Source organism: Procambarus clarkii, chromosome 49, assembly GCF_040958095.1.
Source record: "Procambarus clarkii isolate CNS0578487 chromosome 49, FALCON_Pclarkii_2.0, whole genome shotgun sequence".
Taxonomy (NCBI): Eukaryota; Metazoa; Arthropoda; class Malacostraca; order Decapoda; family Cambaridae; genus Procambarus; species Procambarus clarkii.
The window spans coordinates 8,703,975-8,724,254 of record NC_091198.1 but is presented as its reverse complement, the minus strand read 5'-3'; the positions used below and the strand labels follow the sequence as shown (position 1 = coordinate 8,724,254).

Below are 20,280 nucleotides of genomic sequence, written 5' to 3'. Positions count from 1 at the left end.
TCCGCACACACATGGCATGTTTGGGTGGGTGTGGGTGTGTGTAGGTGTAGGTGTGTGTGTGTGTGTGTACTCACCTAATTGTACTCGCCTAATTGTGCTTGTAATTGTGTGTGTGTGTGTGTGTGTGTGTGTGTGTGTGTGTGTGTGTGTGTGTGTGTGTGTGTGTGTGTGTGTGTGTGTGTGTGTGTGTGTGTGTGTGTGTGTATTTCCCACGATCTAGCTGGCAGAAGGAGCCACCCCCCCCCTTCCCCGGGTAACTAGCCTCTGTCAACTTCATCTGTCAACCTCCACCCGTCGTCCCGCTGAGCCGAAGCAATTCTCTAATGTGACGGGAGAAACAAAACTAAACCGTCCCCAAGCCCCCCCCCCCCCCCCACTCCCCCCATGTTGCGTTGTGGTTCAGGTCTTGGCGTCCAAGGTCACCTGAGTGTAAACCTCAAACACGGTTTTGCAGTAAATCTTTTCTTCACGTGATTTCAATCCCTGTGTTATTGTTGTTGTTGTTGTTATTGCTCATCTTTGACCGGATCCTGAGATTTCAACCACCGCGCGAAATTCTTTGGGGGTATATATATTAGTGGCCTAAGGTATTGTATGTACTAGCTCTATCTATAAATCCAACATTATGTTTGTAACTCTTCATCTATGTATGCACTTTTCCTGAATAAATTTTTTTAATTTTAATTTTAAATTTTAAATTTTGCCCCGAGGGGCGAGTTTATTGGGCAGCGCCACTCATCTTGTGAGTGGACACACCGTCATAGCAGCAGGTACAACACTCCCCAATAGGAAGAAAACCCGCTGGGTTGTTCATCCTGTCTCTTTTAATCTAATTTAATTTAATATGCGTTCCCCACCCCCCATGTTCCCCAGGGTCCCCCCAGAACCATAAATTTCCCTCCCCCCCACCTTTCCCAAGTTTCTAGAATCTATTTCTGTTTTGAACATGGTGATTGTGTCGCCGGAAACCTAAATCATCCCATCCTCATCAACAAAGGCCAAATGCTAGTTAATCGAGCCGTCGAACACCCTGTTTAACACACGATTCTCAACTGATCACGTTCGAGCACCTCTCAGACAGCGCTTTGCTGACGACTTTTGTTCGAATCACAACGCTGTAAATGCTTCACCCACGTTCAATAAATACAAATAATCAGGTAAAGAATCTAAACACCTAACTATGCAGTAGATGTCGGAAAATCCGACACCATTTAATATCATACAGATAAGTGCTGCTGTATTACCAACAAGTTACCCATAGAAAACGTAACTTGTAGTGGAATTACCGTCTATAGAAAACGGGATATCATCACCACATACTATTATAATTCACCAGCTATTCTGCTGGGAATTATTCTTAAATACATAAGTCTTTGGACTTTACCATCATAAAAACATCTTATATAAATTAACTTAATTATCAATATTAAAGTAGAGTAAATGTGACCCTTCTATCACTTTCTGAAATCTGGACAAAGTAGGCCAGGCGAGAGTGGGAAGGAGGGCAGCCATTGTTGTTTATACTAGACCAGAGGCTCACACGGGAGCAAATTCGGCTCCTGTTAAATTTACTTGGACGTAGTGTTATGGAAACTAAAAGTGTACCATTATCAACACGCTGTCTACAAATTCAAGTTAAGTGTCTATCCGAAACCCATTATCTATCATTAGTGGCCATTAATGTCATTGGGTAGGGTTATCCGGTTAGATCACATGGAAGCCTCAAACTAAAGGTAATTAAGCCAGGTCCTCATGTTCCATGTACTGTTTTCTCTGATATACTTGTCATATATAGGATTCTGGCTTCACAGCTAGCGCACTTTTGACAGGTCAAGACGAGGATGCAAGATTATGTGCACCAGTTACTGGGTGATAGAAGCTACCTCAAAGAGGATAATTTGGTGTCTACACTCTAGTTATACCTGGTGGACTAACCTGCTGTACTATAAGAGAAGGAACCTCATCAATGTATGTAGCTATTACTGTAATTTGATTGGCTGCATATGTGTAATATAAACCCCCCCTAATGTGTAGAGGATCGATTTGTGAGATTATGAGATTATTGCAGAAATACAGTCCACTTATCATTATACAAATTGCTATCGAAGTATACAAATTAACGTAAATATAAATTCATATAAATTAAATAAATATAAATCTCACAGGTCGGTTCCCACATTATTTGGTCATCTTCGAACCGGATGACGGATTATTTGATCCTTTGAACCCACATTTGGTCATCTTAGTACCGGATGAACCAGTTAACCAAACCAGTGGATTCATTAAATATACTAGTGCAGTGTTATTTAAACAAAGCCAGTCAAGACAGCGGCGTTGCCTCGTGGGAGCTCAGGAGCCTCCCTCAGCCCAGATCAGCCTTAGTCAGCGGTTTCATGCACACCCACAGAAATTTGGTGGCGTGTTATTTCGTGAAATGACAGCGCTAATATAGAATCCAGCCAAATTAGTGACTGTGTCTTCGCGAGATTGTTCACGGATTTCGTGGTGTTACATTTCGCGAGAGATTATCTACGAATTTTGTGGACTTTATTTCGCGAGGTCACTAATAATATTTAATACTTCTAGATAATATTAGAAGTTTCATAGAGGCTAATTAAGAGGCTATTATCAATAATTGTGTATATTATTTCTCCAAGATAGAGAATTATTTAATATATATTGCACTAGTGATCACAGTATAATATTTACTAATTGCCAACCCACAACAGGGTAGGATATTAACCATTGACTAGTTGAACTATTATCGTTCATCCTAGTCCCATTATTACAATAGTCAGTTGTACTATATTGAACAACCTAACACCATTAATGAATGGTCCAGACCCTATTTTGGGTGTAATTTTTATCAACTCGAGTTGAGTTGTATATATAATAAATTACTTATGATCATTACACCTTTGAGTGATTAATTAGTGTCTCTACCATCCTAGGGTGATATAGAAGAGCTAACCTAAAGGTACTTCCAGTGACACTGGTTTATCACTCAAATCATTAGTGTGTATGATTGTATATATATAATGTGTATTAATTTTAAGTGCTAACCTCTAGTAGAGGTAGGATTATTGCCTAGTGAGTGCAGAATTTAACCCTAGGCTACCATCAGTGCTTGTTCAGTATTATGAGCAGCCCAAATACAAGCCCCACAAGGCTTCACCAACTAGCCAGGATGGATAATGCAGGGAGAATGAAAAGAACCCTTGCAGGTCTTAAAGGCCACTTAACAAGACAGATCAAGAAATGTGAAGATTTGTCACAACAATCTCAAGTTGATTATGCTGACCTGGAAAGCTATTATCAAGCAGCTGCAGGTAAATTTGAGCAAATCAAATGTCAAATAGCAACATATGTGGCTGAACTTGCCAACACCAATTTATCAGAAACAGAAATAGACGACATTATGGTTGATCTTGCGAATTATGAAGATCACACTCAGGCCACGTTACAGCCTTATGTCAAATTAATTGCCCAGAACAAGGCAACAGCAACAACAACAACAGTTGCATCTAATACGAGTCAAGCAGAAGCTCGACTCCCTCCAATTAATTTACCCACTTTCTCAGGAAAAGATGAGGAAGATTGGGATGAATTTTGGAACAAATTCGTTGACCTTGTAGACTCAAAACAATCTTTACCAAAGAGTAGTAAATTCTCTTATTTGCAAGGCCAATTATCAGGTGAGGCTAAAACAGTAGTATCCCATCTGAGATTAACTAATGACGGCTATGATCTGGCAGTAAAACTCCTCAAGGATAATTATGCTGATCCAGAAGTAAGAACATCACATTTAGTTCATGAGCTGTTGCATTTACCCCCACCGGAGGCTTCAGCTGATTCACTCCAAGTCTTCAAGCTGGAGGTAGAATCATTGATCAATGCCCTCAGCCTGACAGCAGATACAAACGGGGCTGAGTGGGTCTTGAAAATAATTGTCCAGGAGAAAATACCTAGGGACATATTGAGACAAATGAGTGCTCATTACAATAAAAGCATCTTATCCATGAATGAAATATCTGAAGGTTTAAAGTCAGTAGTTCATCAATTACGAACACATGACAAATTAAAACCACCAAGTAAACCCTCAGAAACCAATAATAGTAAACCACAGAGTACCAAAGGTACACCAAATCAATCTAGACAATATAATTCAACACCAAAGTGGAACAGTGGCAGTGTGGGCGTATATGCAGTGGGACCCTCCAAGCCTATAGTTACTGTGTCACCCAAGAACGTGACACCAAAGGGTACAGGAAGCTATGGAACATGTTTGTTCTGCAATGAGAAACATTCAATGTACCACTGCCCTAATTTTCCTGATAGTGACGCCCGTGTTGAGCGACTCAAAGATTTGCAACATTGCACGAGGTGCCTCAGGAAACATAACATCAAGGATTGTGAGACCCAATTACACACCTGTAATAGGTGTAACAAAGGTCAGCACCATGCAGCATTGTGCAGAGACACCAAAACAACGTCTCCAAACCCCAAGGTGGAAGATAGCATTCCCACCACAGTACAGTACTGCAAGGTGCAACAAACAAAGAGTGTCCAATCGGCAAAGTCTAAAGGTAATACGACTTTGCCTACTGCCCAAATTACCATCCTGAATAAGAGGGCCAAGGTCCATACCCGTGGGTTGTTTGACCAAGGATCCCAGAGAACATATATCACTAAAAAGTTGGCAGATGAATTACAATTAAGGCCTGTAGCCCAGATGTCATTCAACATCTCAGGGTTTGTAACAGATGCAGGACCTCAAGTCTACCAGGTGGTACAACCATCAGTACGCTTAGGCAGGTACGTCTGTCGAGTACAAGCCATTGTGGTGGACAAAATACCAGTAGACCTACAAGTTCAAGGTCTGAGAGCAACAGCCAAATTCCTGAGAAATAGAGGAATAAAATTGGCAGATAATATTAAGTCTGATCACCTCACTGACTTCGGTCTCCTTGTTGGGACAGACTATTGCCATCGATTCATCGGTAGCCCTACTAAATATCAGGGTATAACCATGTTAAACTCTGCAGGAGGTAAATTACTCTCAGGCCCAGTATCAAGCCTGAGGAGACCTATGCCTGCAGATAAACAATACCAGTAGAGATCTAAATTTGTCAGCTGATTATATTTCTCCAGATAATTATACTAAGGAGATTACAGCTGACTATAGTAACAGAGGTTGATGTTAGTATCATCATTTAAAGCTGGAGATGAGTTCATGAGGCCTCAGTGGCAAATCAGTGAACAGTAGCCTAAAACAGCTACAAGTCACTGCGACCAATGTCACTGAACCCACTGCAGTCTCAGAACCATACTTTACTTTAATGATGAGCTATTCAATCTTCTGAATCAATTAACTAAATTAAACCCTAATAAATCTGATGACTGATTTGATACATTTATTATTTAATCAAGATGTATTCCATGGGCCTCAGTGTTTATATATCAGTGACCAGTTACCTGAAGAAACTTCAAGTTATATCTAATGTCACTGATCTCATTGCAGTCCCTGAATCATACTTGACTGTAGTACTTGATCACATCCAGTCTTCTGGGTTAAATAATATGTAATAAGGCTTGAATATTAGCCTTTCAAGAGTTGACAGGGAAATGAAATCGCATTAGACTTCTAACCCCTGCAACTCTAGTACGGGACATCCGTCCTGTACGAACAGACACACAAATGTGTGATTACTAACTACTAACATCAAATTAATGTAATAATTCGATGGAGGAGTATCGGTGTTCGTCTGTTCTAATTAGGACTTCGACCCGTGAGCAGCCCCTGGGGAATTATGTCGGAAAATCCGACACCATTTAATATCATACAGATAAGTGCTGCTGTATTACCAACAAGTTACCCATAGAAAACGTAACTTGTAGTGGAATTACCGTCTATAGAAAACGGGATATCATCACCACATACTATTATAATTCACCAGCTATTCTGCTGGGAATTATTCTTAAATACATAAGTCTTTGGACTTTACCATCATAAAAACATCTTATATAAATTAACTTAATTATCAATATTAAAGTAGAGTAAATGTGACCCTTCTATCACTTTCTGAAATCTGGACAAAGTAGGCCAGGCGAGAGTGGGAAGGAGGGCAGCCATTGTTGTTTATACTAGACCAGAGGCTCACACGGGAGCAAATTCGGCTCCTGTTAAATTTACTTGGACGTAGTGTTATGGAAACTAAAAGTGTACCATTATCAACACGCTGTCTACAAATTCAAGTTAAGTGTCTATCCGAAACCCATTATCTATCATTAGTGGCCATTAATGTCATTGGGTAGGGTTATCCGGTTAGATCACATGGAAGCCTCAAACTAAAGGTAATTAAGCCAGGTCCTCATGTTCCATGTACTGTTTTCTCTGATATACTTGTCATATATAGGATTCTGGCTTCACAGCTAGCGCACTTTTGACAGGTCAAGACGAGGATGCAAGATTATGTGCACCAGTTACTGGGTGATAGAAGCTACCTCAAAGAGGATAATTTGGTGTCTACACTCTAGTTATACCTGGTGGACTAACCTGCTGTACTATAAGAGAAGGAACCTCATCAATGTATGTAGCTATTACTGTAATTTGATTGGCTGCATATGTGTAATATAAACCCCCCCTAATGTGTAGAGGATCGATTTGTGAGATTATGAGATTATTGCAGAAATACAGTCCACTTATCATTATACAAATTGCTATCGAAGTATACAAATTAACGTAAATATAAATTCATATAAATTAAATAAATATAAATCTCACAGGTCGGTTCCCACAGTAGATATAATTTTGATACACAATAATATTAATTTATAAATTGTAAAAATATTAATCCAGAAATGTTTTACAATCCACAAATTGTAAAACATTTATGAATGTTTTACAATTCAAGGCCGCTGCTTTAACGAACCTGTCCTGAGGACAACTTGCCACATCCTACGCCTCTAGTTGCGGCCTATAACGAAGACTTTCATCAAACGTAACGATCTGTGTAATAAACAAAAACAGCCTTTTTTCCCAAATGAAAATTAATATGATCTTATGTTATTATTTTCTGTACACTTGGGACTAAGACAGGTTGGTGCTGTCGGTAAATATTTGCACTTGCGGTCCTGTAGCACAGTGGTCTATGCAATCAGTTCACAACCGTAAAGATTCCAAGTTACATTACCGCGGTAGGATAGAAACGTTTGGGCACGTTTCTATCACCTGGCTGTTATTTTAACCATAGGTACCCGGAGGTAATTAGGCACCTACTATGGGGTGCATTTCTGGGGGAAGATCAGCAGTTGGATTTTAAAACTACCTCGGACATAAGCCTGAAGTGTGTGTGCATGAATATATGTTTATACTTATTTATTGCATTTTTTATATAAAAATTTGCCTTCATTCCGTTTGCAGCTGCTCAGTGATAGGCCATTTATTAAATTCATTGTATTATCAAACATCAATCACACCAGATATACTGAACATTGAAGCACATTAACGCAAAGCTAATAAAACAAAGTCACCTTTTTTATGGAGGTTGGACAGGTCTTTTGCCGGCTCAACTGATAAATGCCAGGAGAGGACAAATTGAAGAGATCAAGGATATCAACTGGCATTTAAGACATTGCAAAAAATATATATATATTGTGGCGACGCAATTTTGTGCAATTAATCCTGGTAATATATTTGTATGTGGTTATTGTGTATGATGATATCGACTCAATATTTCTTTGGAATACCATGAGGAGTATTTGGTGATTATCTTGCTGTCTCAGGAGGGGGGGGGAGCTGGGGGTGGTGGTGGGACCAGCTGGGAGGGGGGGACCAGCTGGGGGTGGTGTGAGACCAGCTGGGAGAGGGGGGTGGTGTGGGACCAGCTGGGAGGGGGGGACCAGCTGGGAGAGGGGGGGACCAGCTGGGAGAGGGGGGGACCAGCTGGGGGTGGTGGTGGGACCTGCTGGGAAGGGGGGACCAGCTGGGGGTGGTGTGAGACCAGCTGGAAGAGGGGGTGGTGTGGGACCAGCTAGGGGTGGTGGTGGGACCAGCTGGGGGGTGGGGGTGGTGGGACCAGCTGGGAGGGGGGGGAGTGGTGGTGGGACCAGCTGGGAGGGGGGGGGGAAGTGGTGGTGGGACCAGCTGGGGGAGCTGGTCAGTAACATCAGGTGGGCAAATGCCGGACGGGCGGAACCAGGAGGCAGGGGGGGGGAGAGGAGGGGTTCGAGCAGCAGCAGCAGGTTCAGTACACCACAGAGCAGCAAGGAGCGTCTGCCGGGTGGTGCTACATTATGACATTACTCAACTGTACGAACTGCCGCCTCCGCCGCCCGCCGAACTCCCTCCTAGTGGCTCGCCGCCCTCAAACAGGTTCCACATATTGCATTCTTTTGTTCGAGTCGCGCCCCATTACATTAACAAATAATGTTGCTTCCAGAGTGTCTTGTCGTTTTGATTAATGTAGAAGTTTTAAATTAATAAAAAAATGTCACTTCGATGAAGATAATTTTTCTAGGGCTTTGTCTTCTTCGGACGCGAAATATAGTCGCTGATTTGATTCTTCCTTTGACCTTGAAGTCTCAACATGGCCGCCTAGACTCGCACGTTGCTAACTCACAATTAACGTAAAATATACTTACCCTCTTCCCTTGAATTCCCAAATAACAAAGCAAATACGAACGATAAAACACGCGGGTTATTTCTCGGTTTTCTTCAACTGGTGTAAAGGAGGAGGACACGAGGTGGCCATGAATGGAAGAGGGCAGAGCGGTGGAGGCATCTGGCGGCGGGCGAGTGAAGCTGCCACAACAACAACATGCCGCTGGGGCAGTATTGCTGCTTTTTATCTCCAGCGATCTGGCTCAAGAGCGCAGCGTTACCAATGAATCACCCCGAGCGTCAACCTCTGGCCACCGTCCTGGCGGCATTATCTCCATTCCAAAATCCTTCTTATCAACCGTTTATTTTCTCAATCTTTACAAATATGACTCTTTAAGGGGCACTACTTTGACAATTAGTATCTTATCTTACACTTTTTTTTTATCCGATTTATTGGCACTGTTCTTATTTGTGGAGGGGTGAAGATGGAGACGTGTGTGGAGGGCCAGCCAGCCCTCAGAGTGACAGGCGCGCGTGAGTGTCACATGGGGCTCACGCGTCACGACCTTACCTTACCTTGACGGTAAGGTAACGAACGGTTACCTTACCTTGACGGTAAGGTAACGACGGCTCAAGTCATAAAGCAACTGGTTCAACAAGGCTAGTATGAGAGTTATAAAGAACTACATCTCACTTGCAGGTAGACACTGTTAGGTAAGCACACCCCAGATCAGTCAAGTTCATCCCACCCAGCCTCCCTTACTCCACCTGCCATCTCCTCCCTCCCTCCTAGCCTTCTATCCTGCCCCCTCCCATCCTCCTGCTCCCCACCCTCTCTCAAGTACTCCTGCACACGGTGCCAGAGACCACAACAGCTTCTTCTTTGAGGAGCTGTTCACCTGACAGTTAAGCAAGTCCCAGCTGTGTCTGGGTACAAGAGACAGGATGAACAACCCAGCGAGTTTTCTTCCTATTGGGGAGTGTTGTACATGGCTGCTATGGCGGTGTGTTTATTGGCGCTGCCCAATAAACTCGCCCTTCGGGCAAAAAAAAAATTCAACAGCCAAGCTCAGTATTGGTAGCTACTTGGCTGACGTAATTGAACTGAAATGTGGAGTACCACAGAGGAGCTGCCTATCACCCACGTTTTTCAATATATTCACAACTGATTTTCCCCATCCTCCTCCTCCTCAAATAATCTGCCATCCAGGACAATCAAAGACGTTACTGGTCAAGAAACCCAAAGCGGCATTAGAAGTCATAAACGACTTTGAAAAGTAATTGAAAATAAATACCAATAAACCAAGTTCCAAACAATACATTTTGCAAAATGAAATCCTGAGCCAATTATCATTAACAACCACCCAATCCAACATATAAATGTATGTAGTATACTGGGTCTCAAGATTAATAGAATCAAAATGAACTTAAATGACAGAATAAGCAAAGCAAAAACAACCTTTGGCAAACTGAGAAGATTCCGTAGCCTCTGTACGAACATACAATTACTCATACAAGGCTCTAGTCCGGCCTCTAACCACTTGGGCTGGACAGTAGAGCGACGGACTCGCTTCCTGCAGGTCAGTGTTCAATCCCCGACCGTCCAAGTAATTATGCACCATTCCTTACCCCCCTCGTCCTGTCCCAAATCCTTATTCTGATCCCTCTCAAGTGCTCCACAGTCGTAATGGCTTGGTGCTTTCCCCTGATCCTCACACAGAGTTCGTGTGAGGAAGGCAGGCAGCCCTTCTGCTGTCATAATTCGCTCTATATTCCTCATTTCCAAAACTGTTTCCTTCACCTCTACTCCACTCAAAAAAAAAAAAGTCCAAGCGCACCATGATTGCTACTACACACACATTGTATATAATAGTGACGATGTGTTTCCTATGTCCGAGTTCTTTTTGGACTTTCAGTAAGTGGACGTATTTTGTGCCGATTTTGGACGCGTGTGTTAAATTTGGACTTGACCGGTGCTGGAGTTGAAGTGGCTCGGTGCGGCCTCCCACGGGACGTTTAATGCTCCCACGTCAATACCTTGATTGTTGCAATTAAATTTACGTCTAACGATATTCTGCGAACTGCCATATATTGTGGGGATGTCGCGTGACCACCTCAGAGCTCTGCTATTACTTCCATAACATATGGTTTGAAGTTTGCAGTTGTCGGGGTCAGAAAGGCTGTTAAGGCTTACTGAGAAGCCCACAGGCTAACTCCTGACCTTCGCCAGGATGCAACTCACAACAGCTGAATCGGTAAACAGAGGCATCTGATGGAAGGAAATGCTGACCAAACGCTTCTGTCCCTCCGCGGGAATCAAACCGGGAAAAGGTTGACAGATGGTCATCACTCTGGTCACCACCTGACATCAGTGACATCAGAGTCGTGACCACCTGACATCAGAGTCGTGACCACCTGACATCAGAGTCGTGACCACCTGACATCAGAGTCGTGACCACCTGACATTACAACTTCAGCGCATTGTGTAAACACATGACCTGAATGAAGTCGTAGTTGTGAAGTTAGGTTTGTCACCTGGCGGTTATGGTGCGCCAATACTGGCGTGATGGTGAGCCATCACCATCCCACAATAGCATCACTGTTTCTCTGCAGTTACCCCTAACCTCACATTATGTAGCCATCTAGTAACTTTGTTTTGTCTGTCTGTCCCACAGGTGATCCCCGGATGGACAAGTCGCCCCTGCTGGCCAACGGGTACCATGCCCCGCCCCACTTCAACCCCCTGCAGTACATGGCCCACCACATGGCCGGCCTGGGCTACCCACCTCTCCTACCAGGAGGCCTGCCCGGCGGGATGCCCGCAGGACCCGTAGGACCTCACCCCATCTCCCCCCCTGAAGCCTCGCCTCTCAAGCATCCTCAAATCACACCTGAGTCTCTGGCCAGGTATGTGCGGTATGTCAAGCGCAGTTTGTATTATTCATAAGTTTAAGACAACACACATGTGTCATCGACACTTGTATCAGACACATATTTGGAGATTTGGGGGATTTGGGATGGGACGGGAGGAAGGAATGGTACCCAACCACTTGGACGGTCGGGGATTGAACGCCGACCTCCATGAAGCCTGACCGTTGCTCTACCTTCCAGCCCAAGTGGTTGGAGAGACAAACAAGATCTTCCGGCACCTGACCGGAAGGCCTGACAGCTGAGTGGACAGCGCTCGGGATTCGTAGTCCTGAGGTTCCGGGTTCGATCCCCGGTGGAGGCGGAAACAAACGAACAGATTTTCTTTCGCCCTGATGCACTTCTTCAACTGCCCTGATGCACCTGTTCACCTAGCAGTAAATAGGTACCTGGGAGTTAGACAGCTGCTACGGGCTGCTTTCTGGGGGGTAACAAAAAAGGAGGTCTGATCAAAGACCGGGCCGCGGGGACGCTAAGCCCCGAAATCATCTCACGATAACCTCAGAAAGTGTATAATTATACAATGTGCATATAAATTATACACTTCAAATACAAATTACTTAAAATCCAATGCGAATCAAGTGGATATAAATACATTCAATGTTTATTAAACAATTACAGAGCTTCTCTGTCTGTGATGTTGCTTGCAACATTTAATCTTGTCTATTATTCCCTAACATTACTATCCAACCACTTGGGCTGGACGGTAGAGCGACGGTCTCGCTTCATGCAGGTCGGTGTTCAATCCCCGACCGTCCAAGTGGTTGGGCCACCATTCCTTCCCCCTGTTGTCATCCCAAATCCTTATCCTGATCCCTTCCAAGTGCTATATAGTCGTAATGGCTTGGCGCTTTCTCCCCATAACTCACTCCCTCCCTAACATTGCTGCTGGCTCTGTACACTTCAATTATCAAAGAATAACGATTCTTCTTCTTAACGATTCTTCTTCTTAACGATTCTTCTTCTTAACGATTCTTCTTCTTAACGATTCTTCGCGGCAGGGGATCGTATTCCAGGGACCATAGGATTAAGGACTTGCCCGAAACGCTACGCGTACTAGTGGCTGTACAAGAATGTAACAACTCTTGTATATATCTCAAAAAAAAAAAAAAATCCTGCAGTACATTACAAATTTCAGCATCTTGACAATTGTGGCACCCGTTTATTGTTATAAACCTGCCCCCCCCCCCTGCGTATGTATTAATTTAATTAAGAAGAAACTCCCATTACATACAAATTAGTAAAACAAATTATATAACTGATTAAAATTAATACAAAATACAGGCGGTATCTGCCACTCAATTATTTTAAGGCAATTTCGTAAAAGGTGTTAGTTTTGGTGTAGTTAAAATTATGTAAATAATGCTTTTAATTGATATAATTGGTTATAATGAATAAACTGACATTAGGGAACGTTATACACAGTAATGGTGGTGTATATGAAACTATTTTTTTTTTTTTTAACTTCAGGATGCATGAGGAACGTGTGGATCGCGAACGTCAGATGGCGCTGGACCAGCGACGGGGCCTCACGCCCACCAACATGCCCGGGCCCCACCACCCAATGCCGCCCACCTCCGCCCACGACGACCACCAGCCGCCCATTTCTCCCGTCCTCAACCTCTCCAAGGGCGCCGTCTCTGAAGAGGCACAGGAGGAGCGGGAGGACGAGCGGGACCACGACCTGGCTAGCCACGACTCCGGTCGCGACCTCCACGACCATGACCGCCGCCACGACCCTCATGACGACGATCGTCTCTCTGATATGGACGACGACGACGACAAGGAGGAGTGTAAGTGTCTTTGACTCTCATTAATCGATAAAGAAAAGGCATTTTCTTGTAATATTATATCGCGTGACAGTGACGTTTCGTATATGCAAAATTGCGTTCCACGTGGACAGTAATACTAAAAAGCAATTTCTGCTCCGATTTGCAGCTATGGACGTGGCGGACGCGTGGACGCGCGCCTCCAGCACCTTAGGACAGACGCAGCTCACCTCTCCGCCAGCGCCTCCCGGAGCCCTGGCTAGCATGGGCGGCAACGCACCTCTCTCCTCCACGGAGGTCCTACTCAGGAATATTCTCGGCCTCCTTCGAGTGGCCGAAGAGAACGCCCGACACCACGAGAGGCAAACCCAGTGTGAGAAAGGTCAGCGCCAGTTCATCACTCGTCTCTAATGTTTTCTCTCAGATTTTTTTTGGTCCTGTATTTCCTAACTTTTCTTGAATATTTTAAGATTGTTCCTGAATTTTCTCGATTGTTTTTTCACATTTTTCTCTGTGTTATATATAGTTTGTTATGTTTTATTTGCTTCATAAACATTCTATTGTACACGACTGTTGTATTTAATATTTTTTTTTTTTACAGCTGAATTGAAAATGGAAGTCTTGCGAGAGCGTGAATTGAGGGAGACGCTGGAGAAGCAGCTGCAAGAGGAGCAGAAGAACCGGATACTGATGCAGAAGCGCTGCGCTAAGCTGAAGAAGCTGCGCCGTCGCCTACAAGAACGCCTCGACGTGGAGATGAAGAGAAGGAGTCGCTACGAGGACCACATCCGCTCCAACTCTCCCGACGCTCTGGGAGACATTAATGGTACGTGTAAGTGCAAATAATTTTTTGTGTACTGCCTTCCTCCGCCTCTGACATGGAAATAAGCTAAACTGGTTTACTGGTGACGGTGAAATATCTACGCAAGACCTTCATAGCTTATCTAATATGTTCTTTTCTGCTTTCAGATACCATACGAAAGGAGATGGAAGCGATCGCAGCTGAATTACAGAACGACGAACTCAAGCAGAGTCAGCAGCAGAAGGAAGAGCGCGAGGCTGTCGACCGCCTGCTGGCCTCTCCCGCCCTCGCCAACCACCCCGCCATCACAGCCGCCACCGCCAACACAGCGTGGCGGTAAAGCCAGTACCTTTGCACCCTTTATTACTCTCAGTATCAGGACTTAAGTGTCTTGCAAGTATCCATAGCAAGTCTTCACTGCAGCACTTGGCATTTTTGGAATCACTAGCAACAATTGTTGACAATTTTGCAAGGGTTTCACCTCAAATATCAGTGACCAGGACAATATGCCAGCGACGAACTGAGACAGTACTTCGCGGTACAGTTCACAGAAACTTGTGTATTATAATGGAGAAAGCAGAAATGCGAGCTGCACTCTGCACATTCTGTACATGAATCGGGTGCAGTAAGCAGAGGCGACATGTGTCTATAAACAGAGACACGTCGACAGACTTGTAGGGCAAGAAGCATTTAGCGATAATGCCCAACTTTGGTATGGAAATCAACATGGAGGTCGCTGGCAGCAGCACCAGCAGCAGCGGAGGGTAGTTCCACCAGGAGCCAGACCCAGGAGCTGAAGTTTCTTGACGTGTTGCAGCAGGAAGTGTTGTACTGCTTTGCTTATATGGCATTTGATACTTAACTATGTACATAGATTTTTGTAGGAGATAAGTACAAGAAAATGACCATAAACTGTATCCATAAGCTAAGCGCGCGGATATCACATTAGAGATCAGCGAAGTCACGATCTGAAGGGAATGTGTAATAAAAGAAAACTTATGGTGCTGACGTCCCATCCTTGTTATCGTGACTGATGCAGACGAAGTCATCGCGAGTGGCGACCCAGCTAGGAGCTGAGCACAATAGTTGCAAAAAAAACTCCAATAAACCGAGAAGCACACACACACATGATCTCAGGTGCTACACATGAGAGTACGGTCGGGGGCAGCATCTTCCCACCAGCGCCTCCCTTAGACTCCAGTTTCCTTTCCACCTGGTGATGGTGGCGAGGACCTGACAGCGGGAGCCTCCTTCATCCCCCAGCAAGAGATCTTGAACAAGCGCAGAGGTCAGTGGATGCCACACTGACGACGGCGGGTGAGCCTGTGGGCGTTACCTCAGACTACAGCAGCGGAGGTGTGGACGCCTCCCCCTGCTGCACGCCCCTCACCCCCTCTCTCTCTCCCCCACCAGTCTTCCCGCTCCCCAGGTGCCATAGTCACCGATACAAGACTTCTCTATGGAAACTAGACCAGGGAATTACACAAACACGACTTTTTATACTATTTAAAGTGTATTTATTGTATATTGAGTGTAGTTACGGCTTGTGTGCCATGCGGAAATGTCCGCATGAATTGTATGAGTGTAGTTAATGTAATCCTGAAAGTGTTCATCAGTGAAAAGGGATCGTATTCCTTATTATTTATATTGCCTGTAGAGTCAGATTTCTTTGAAAAGGAATCGGGCAACCTAGGTATGACGCTCGTCCCTATTTCGCTGTATGTATTCGCGTGAGCGGTGGTGCACATCCGGGTGTTTTATAAAGGTATCCCAAACACTGGACTTGCTCGTTTAGTCAAGTCACTCTGACGAAACCATCCGCTGTAAAATGCTCACAGAAGGTGTCATCGGCCTACAGCCTAAGTCTAAACGCCAATTAACATATCATGGAAAAAAATGATCACAATGTCTGCACAACCGGATGTCTAGAAGTTGCAATATTTGGGGACTGAATTGATGTATAGAGTTTTGTCACATTTTGCAACGCATTGAATTTGTGAGGTTACGACCGATGCCTGTATATCTGCCATGCTGTGACATAGCAAGTCCTACAGGCAGTGTTGTAAATTAAATTATATATATATATATATATATATATATATATATATATATATATATATATATATATATATATATATATATATATATATATATATATATATAATCAACTAGGCATTGTAAGATTTGTAAATATGACAAAACGTGTAGTTAAGGGCATTAATCCAATATTAAGTATAGGTTCAGTAGTCATTACAATAGATTGTAAGTTAACAGCTTAAAATATGTGGCATCACCCTCCCCCCCTCCCTTATCTAGTGCCAATGACAACCTGCTTTGGTAGTACCTACGATAGACGAAGCTTAGATGAAGCAGTAGAAGACATCTTGGAGCGGGGCGTCTCAGCAAGTAGGACTGCTGGGTCCCTCTGTCCCCCCCCCCCTCTCTATCTCTCTCCATACCCCCATTCCACCCCCCCCCCCCCCTTTCCACAATCCCACCTCTCTCGTCTTGATCTAGCACCCTATGTGAGGAGGCCCCCTGCATCTGGCGCACCGAGCTACAGGAAGTTAAATTTCAGGTGGAAATGAATCCAGGCTGTGGATTTTTTTTGTGTGTGTATCGAATACAGAGTGTGATTGATGCCTCGTTCTGACCAGAAGCCCCCAGGATGTTGCCGTACTTGTACCAGTGAGCCTTGAGGCTCCACACGACATGACTAGGATGGTGTTGTAGCCACTTGAGACATTGTACCAGGGCTGTACCAGGGTTGTACCAGGGTTCCACTATGGTTGGGCAAGTGTTCCACCAGGGTTGGACAATGGTTGTACCATGATGTTACAAGGGTTGTCCCATGGTTACACCAAGGTTGTCCCATGGTTACACCAAGGTTGTCCCATGGTTACACCAAGGTTGTCCCATGGTTACACCAAGGTTGTCCCATGGTTACACCAAGGTTGTCCCATGGTTACACCAAGGTTGTCCCATGGTTACACCAAGGTTGTCCCATGGTTACACCAAGGTTGTCCCATGGTTACACCAAGGTTGTCCCATGGTTACACCAAGGTTGTACCATGGTTACACCAAGGTTGTACCATGGTGGGTAGCTGGAAAGGGAGGCCAGGAGACGTGCTGCGGCAGCTGTACCACAGCACCACTGTACCACAGCACCACTGTACCACACCCTTGACCACCTACACCTGGCTACCCCCCCTACCATTACAGCATCTGGTATTCATGCCTTGTAACAAAAGTAACATTGCTGTATCCAATAACTTAAAAACAAATTGAGTGTTTCTCTAATTTTTATGTTGTTTCACTAAATAAAGCAAAAGTTGCTCCCAGTTTTTTATTATTCTTTTTTGGCGTGAGAGTTTATGTAGACACGGATGAGTTAAGTGAGTAAAGCTAGCCCCCCCCCCCCCTTCCCTATTCCCTATTCTTCATCTCCGTGAGTAATAAAATGTACCACTTATACATGTGGCACAAATGAGTTAAGTGAGTAAAGCTAGCCCCCCCCCCTTCCCTATTCCCTATTCTTCATCTCCGTGAGTAATAAAATGTACCACTTATACATGTGGCACAAATGAGTTAAGTGAGTAAAGCTAGCCCCCCCCCCTTCCCTATTCCCTATTCTTCATCTCCGTGAGTAATAAAATGTACCACTTATACATGTGGCACAAATGAGTTAAGTGAGTAAAGCTAGCCCCCCCCCCCTTCCCTATTCCCTATTCTTCATCTCCGTGAGTAATAAAATGTACCACTTATATATTTGTTCTGTGTTCCACTAGACTTCAAAATTAGAATTAGAAGTCAAATCCTTCTAATTCTGATGTACTTAGCAGAGTTGTAGGGCGCTGTTTATTCGCAAGGCCAAATTGACCCTTATGTGGTGACTCGCAAGGGCCAATTTGGAATGTATTTTATATACTAATATATATATATGTATATATATATATATATATATATATATATATATATATATATATATATATATATATATATATATATATATATATATATAATATGTGTGTGTGTGTGTGTGTGTGTCATTTCGAACAGGAATACGATTAATACGAACAACTTGTTTAATTAAAATATTTACTCTTCAATTAAAACCATAACGTTTCGACTAATTAGTATTCATCATTAGATCTAAGATACATAAAAATTAAATTAACATTAACAGTTAACAAAGAACTTACACTGAAAACATCATTAAATTCATAAGAGACAAATATGAAACTAATTAAAAATAAAAGAAACGAAAAATAATACCAAAGTTATCTTACGTAATGTTCAAAGAAAATAAGATTTGATAACAGTCAACAGTGACACAATAAGGACGAAAAAGAAAAAAAAATAAGATGCTAAAAAATCGGATGCCACGCGTCATAACATCCGGGAAACCTATGAGATGATGTACACATGCCCACATACTTATCCTCCCCTCTTACCTACATGACACACAACATCCCTTACATTTTACCCCTGTGACCCAAAACGTCCCCCTGGACGCAACCCGTCCCATTCTACGGACGCCCACACCACTTTTGACTATGACCGAGTTCAATCCCTGAGGTTCTCCTCAGGTTTGGGACGGTCGTAGTCCTCATTTACACTACTACAAGATTCAATGCAAGACACAAATCAATCATTACCGAATTACCCATGTCTCACATTATACAAGAACACAAATATTATTAAATAATAGACACCCAATTGTTATATTCAGTATCACAATTAAACGTAAAATTATAAAGCATATTCTACTTGTACAAAAAAACAGCAAAAACACAACTGAAGGGAAATTAAACAATTAAAGAATATAATGACACGTCAATGCATCATAACAGGAACAAATACTTGGTGAAATTTGACATAGTAAATAATGGAGAGCTGAAGCATTATTGTACAAGAGGCCTCAGCTCCCTCATATATAAAGACTCCATAATTCCCAGGTCAGACTCCCCCCCCCCCCCCCCCCCCAAACCACAAGAGTCCAAAATTTTAAAGTCTGAGTCATGTAAACACTGACCACTCTCATGACTGATTCCTAACGTCTGAGAAAGCCTTCATTAATGGCAGACGAGTCTTAAAAGATGTTGACCAAACCACACACAAGAAGGTGAAGGGACGACGGCGTTTCGGTCCGTCCTGGACCATTCTCAAGTCGATTGTGGACTTGAGAACGTCCACAATCGACTTGAGAATGGTCCAAGACGGACCGAAACGTCGTCGTTCCTCCACCTTCTAGTGTGTGGTCTGGTCAACTTACTTCAGCCACGTTATTGTGACTCATCGCCTGCAGTCTTAAAAGACATTTCCCTGTGCTCCTGTTTCTTAATCTTGCAGTTGCGAGTTCAACTTCCCACATATATCCCGCGTTGAAGCTGCAATACAGCTGCAAAGTTTCTAATAGTGAATAACAATATCAAAAAGGCATAGAGAACCTGAAAGCCATTGTTATGAGTTTCAGGTGAACCCGTCCTCATAATACCACGTCGCATTTTGACGTATACTCCACCTAAGGCCAAACACCGTCTTACTAGAAAATGGCAGCGGCTCGCGAAATTGACATAATGTCCCGTTTTCTGTTCGTGGGTCCTCTGGTAGGCTAGGATAGGGCACTTTAGTACGACAGTTTCTTGACGTTTGGGAACGCTGGCGAGAACGGACTGTTCTGGTACCTCAGGGAGAGAAAGGTGGGTAGTTTGTGCTACTTAGGTAACAAGACTTACATTCAAGAAACAAGAACTTCATACCGCTGCCCCAAGCGTATGTAGCGTTCAATTCGCGTTCGAAGCGAAGCGTTCAATTGCATTTCTATTTGCATACGCAAAGAAATCACAAGAAAAGGCCCATGATTTCTTAGTACCACTGCACATTGCACACGTTAATCTGTCACAGTGCAGGCGATGAGTCACAATAACGTGGCTAAAGTATGTTGACCAGACCACACACTAGAAGGTGAAGGGACGACGACGTTTCGGTCCGTCCTGGACCATTCTCAAGTCGATTGGTCTATTCTCATGAGAATGATCCAGGACGGACTGAAACGTCATCGTCCTTTCACCTTCAAGTGTGTGGTCTGGTCAACAATCTGTCACAGGATTAACTTGATGTGTCAAATTGCATTTCTGTTCTCAGGAACCCTAGAATTAAGTGCATAGAATTAAAAA

General features: G+C 43.6%; 1 protein-coding gene across 5 annotated transcripts in view; it reads left to right on the top strand.

The window, feature by feature from the left end:
- The window catches only part of LOC123763299 (dachshund homolog 1), a 117,587-nt gene extending 100,150 nt beyond the window's left edge, over positions 1 to 17,437 (top strand). For 2 of the 5 annotated variants that reach the window (XM_045750443.2, XM_045750445.2), the window contains 5 exons: positions 11,278 to 11,509; positions 13,001 to 13,323; positions 13,469 to 13,681; positions 13,901 to 14,131; positions 14,269 to 17,437. In XM_045750443.2, the coding sequence (XP_045606399.1) occupies positions 11,278 to 11,509; positions 13,001 to 13,323; positions 13,469 to 13,681; positions 13,901 to 14,131; positions 14,269 to 14,441 (1,172 nt within the window). In that variant the 3' untranslated portion in view covers positions 14,442 to 17,437. Of the gene's footprint in view, positions 1 to 11,277; positions 11,519 to 13,000; positions 13,324 to 13,468; positions 13,682 to 13,900; positions 14,132 to 14,268 lie in introns of all 5 variants that reach the window. The other 3 variants (XM_045750441.2, XM_045750444.2, XM_045750442.2) reach the window with 2 other exon arrangements.
- The last annotated feature ends 2,843 nt before the right edge of the window (positions 17,438 to 20,280 follow it).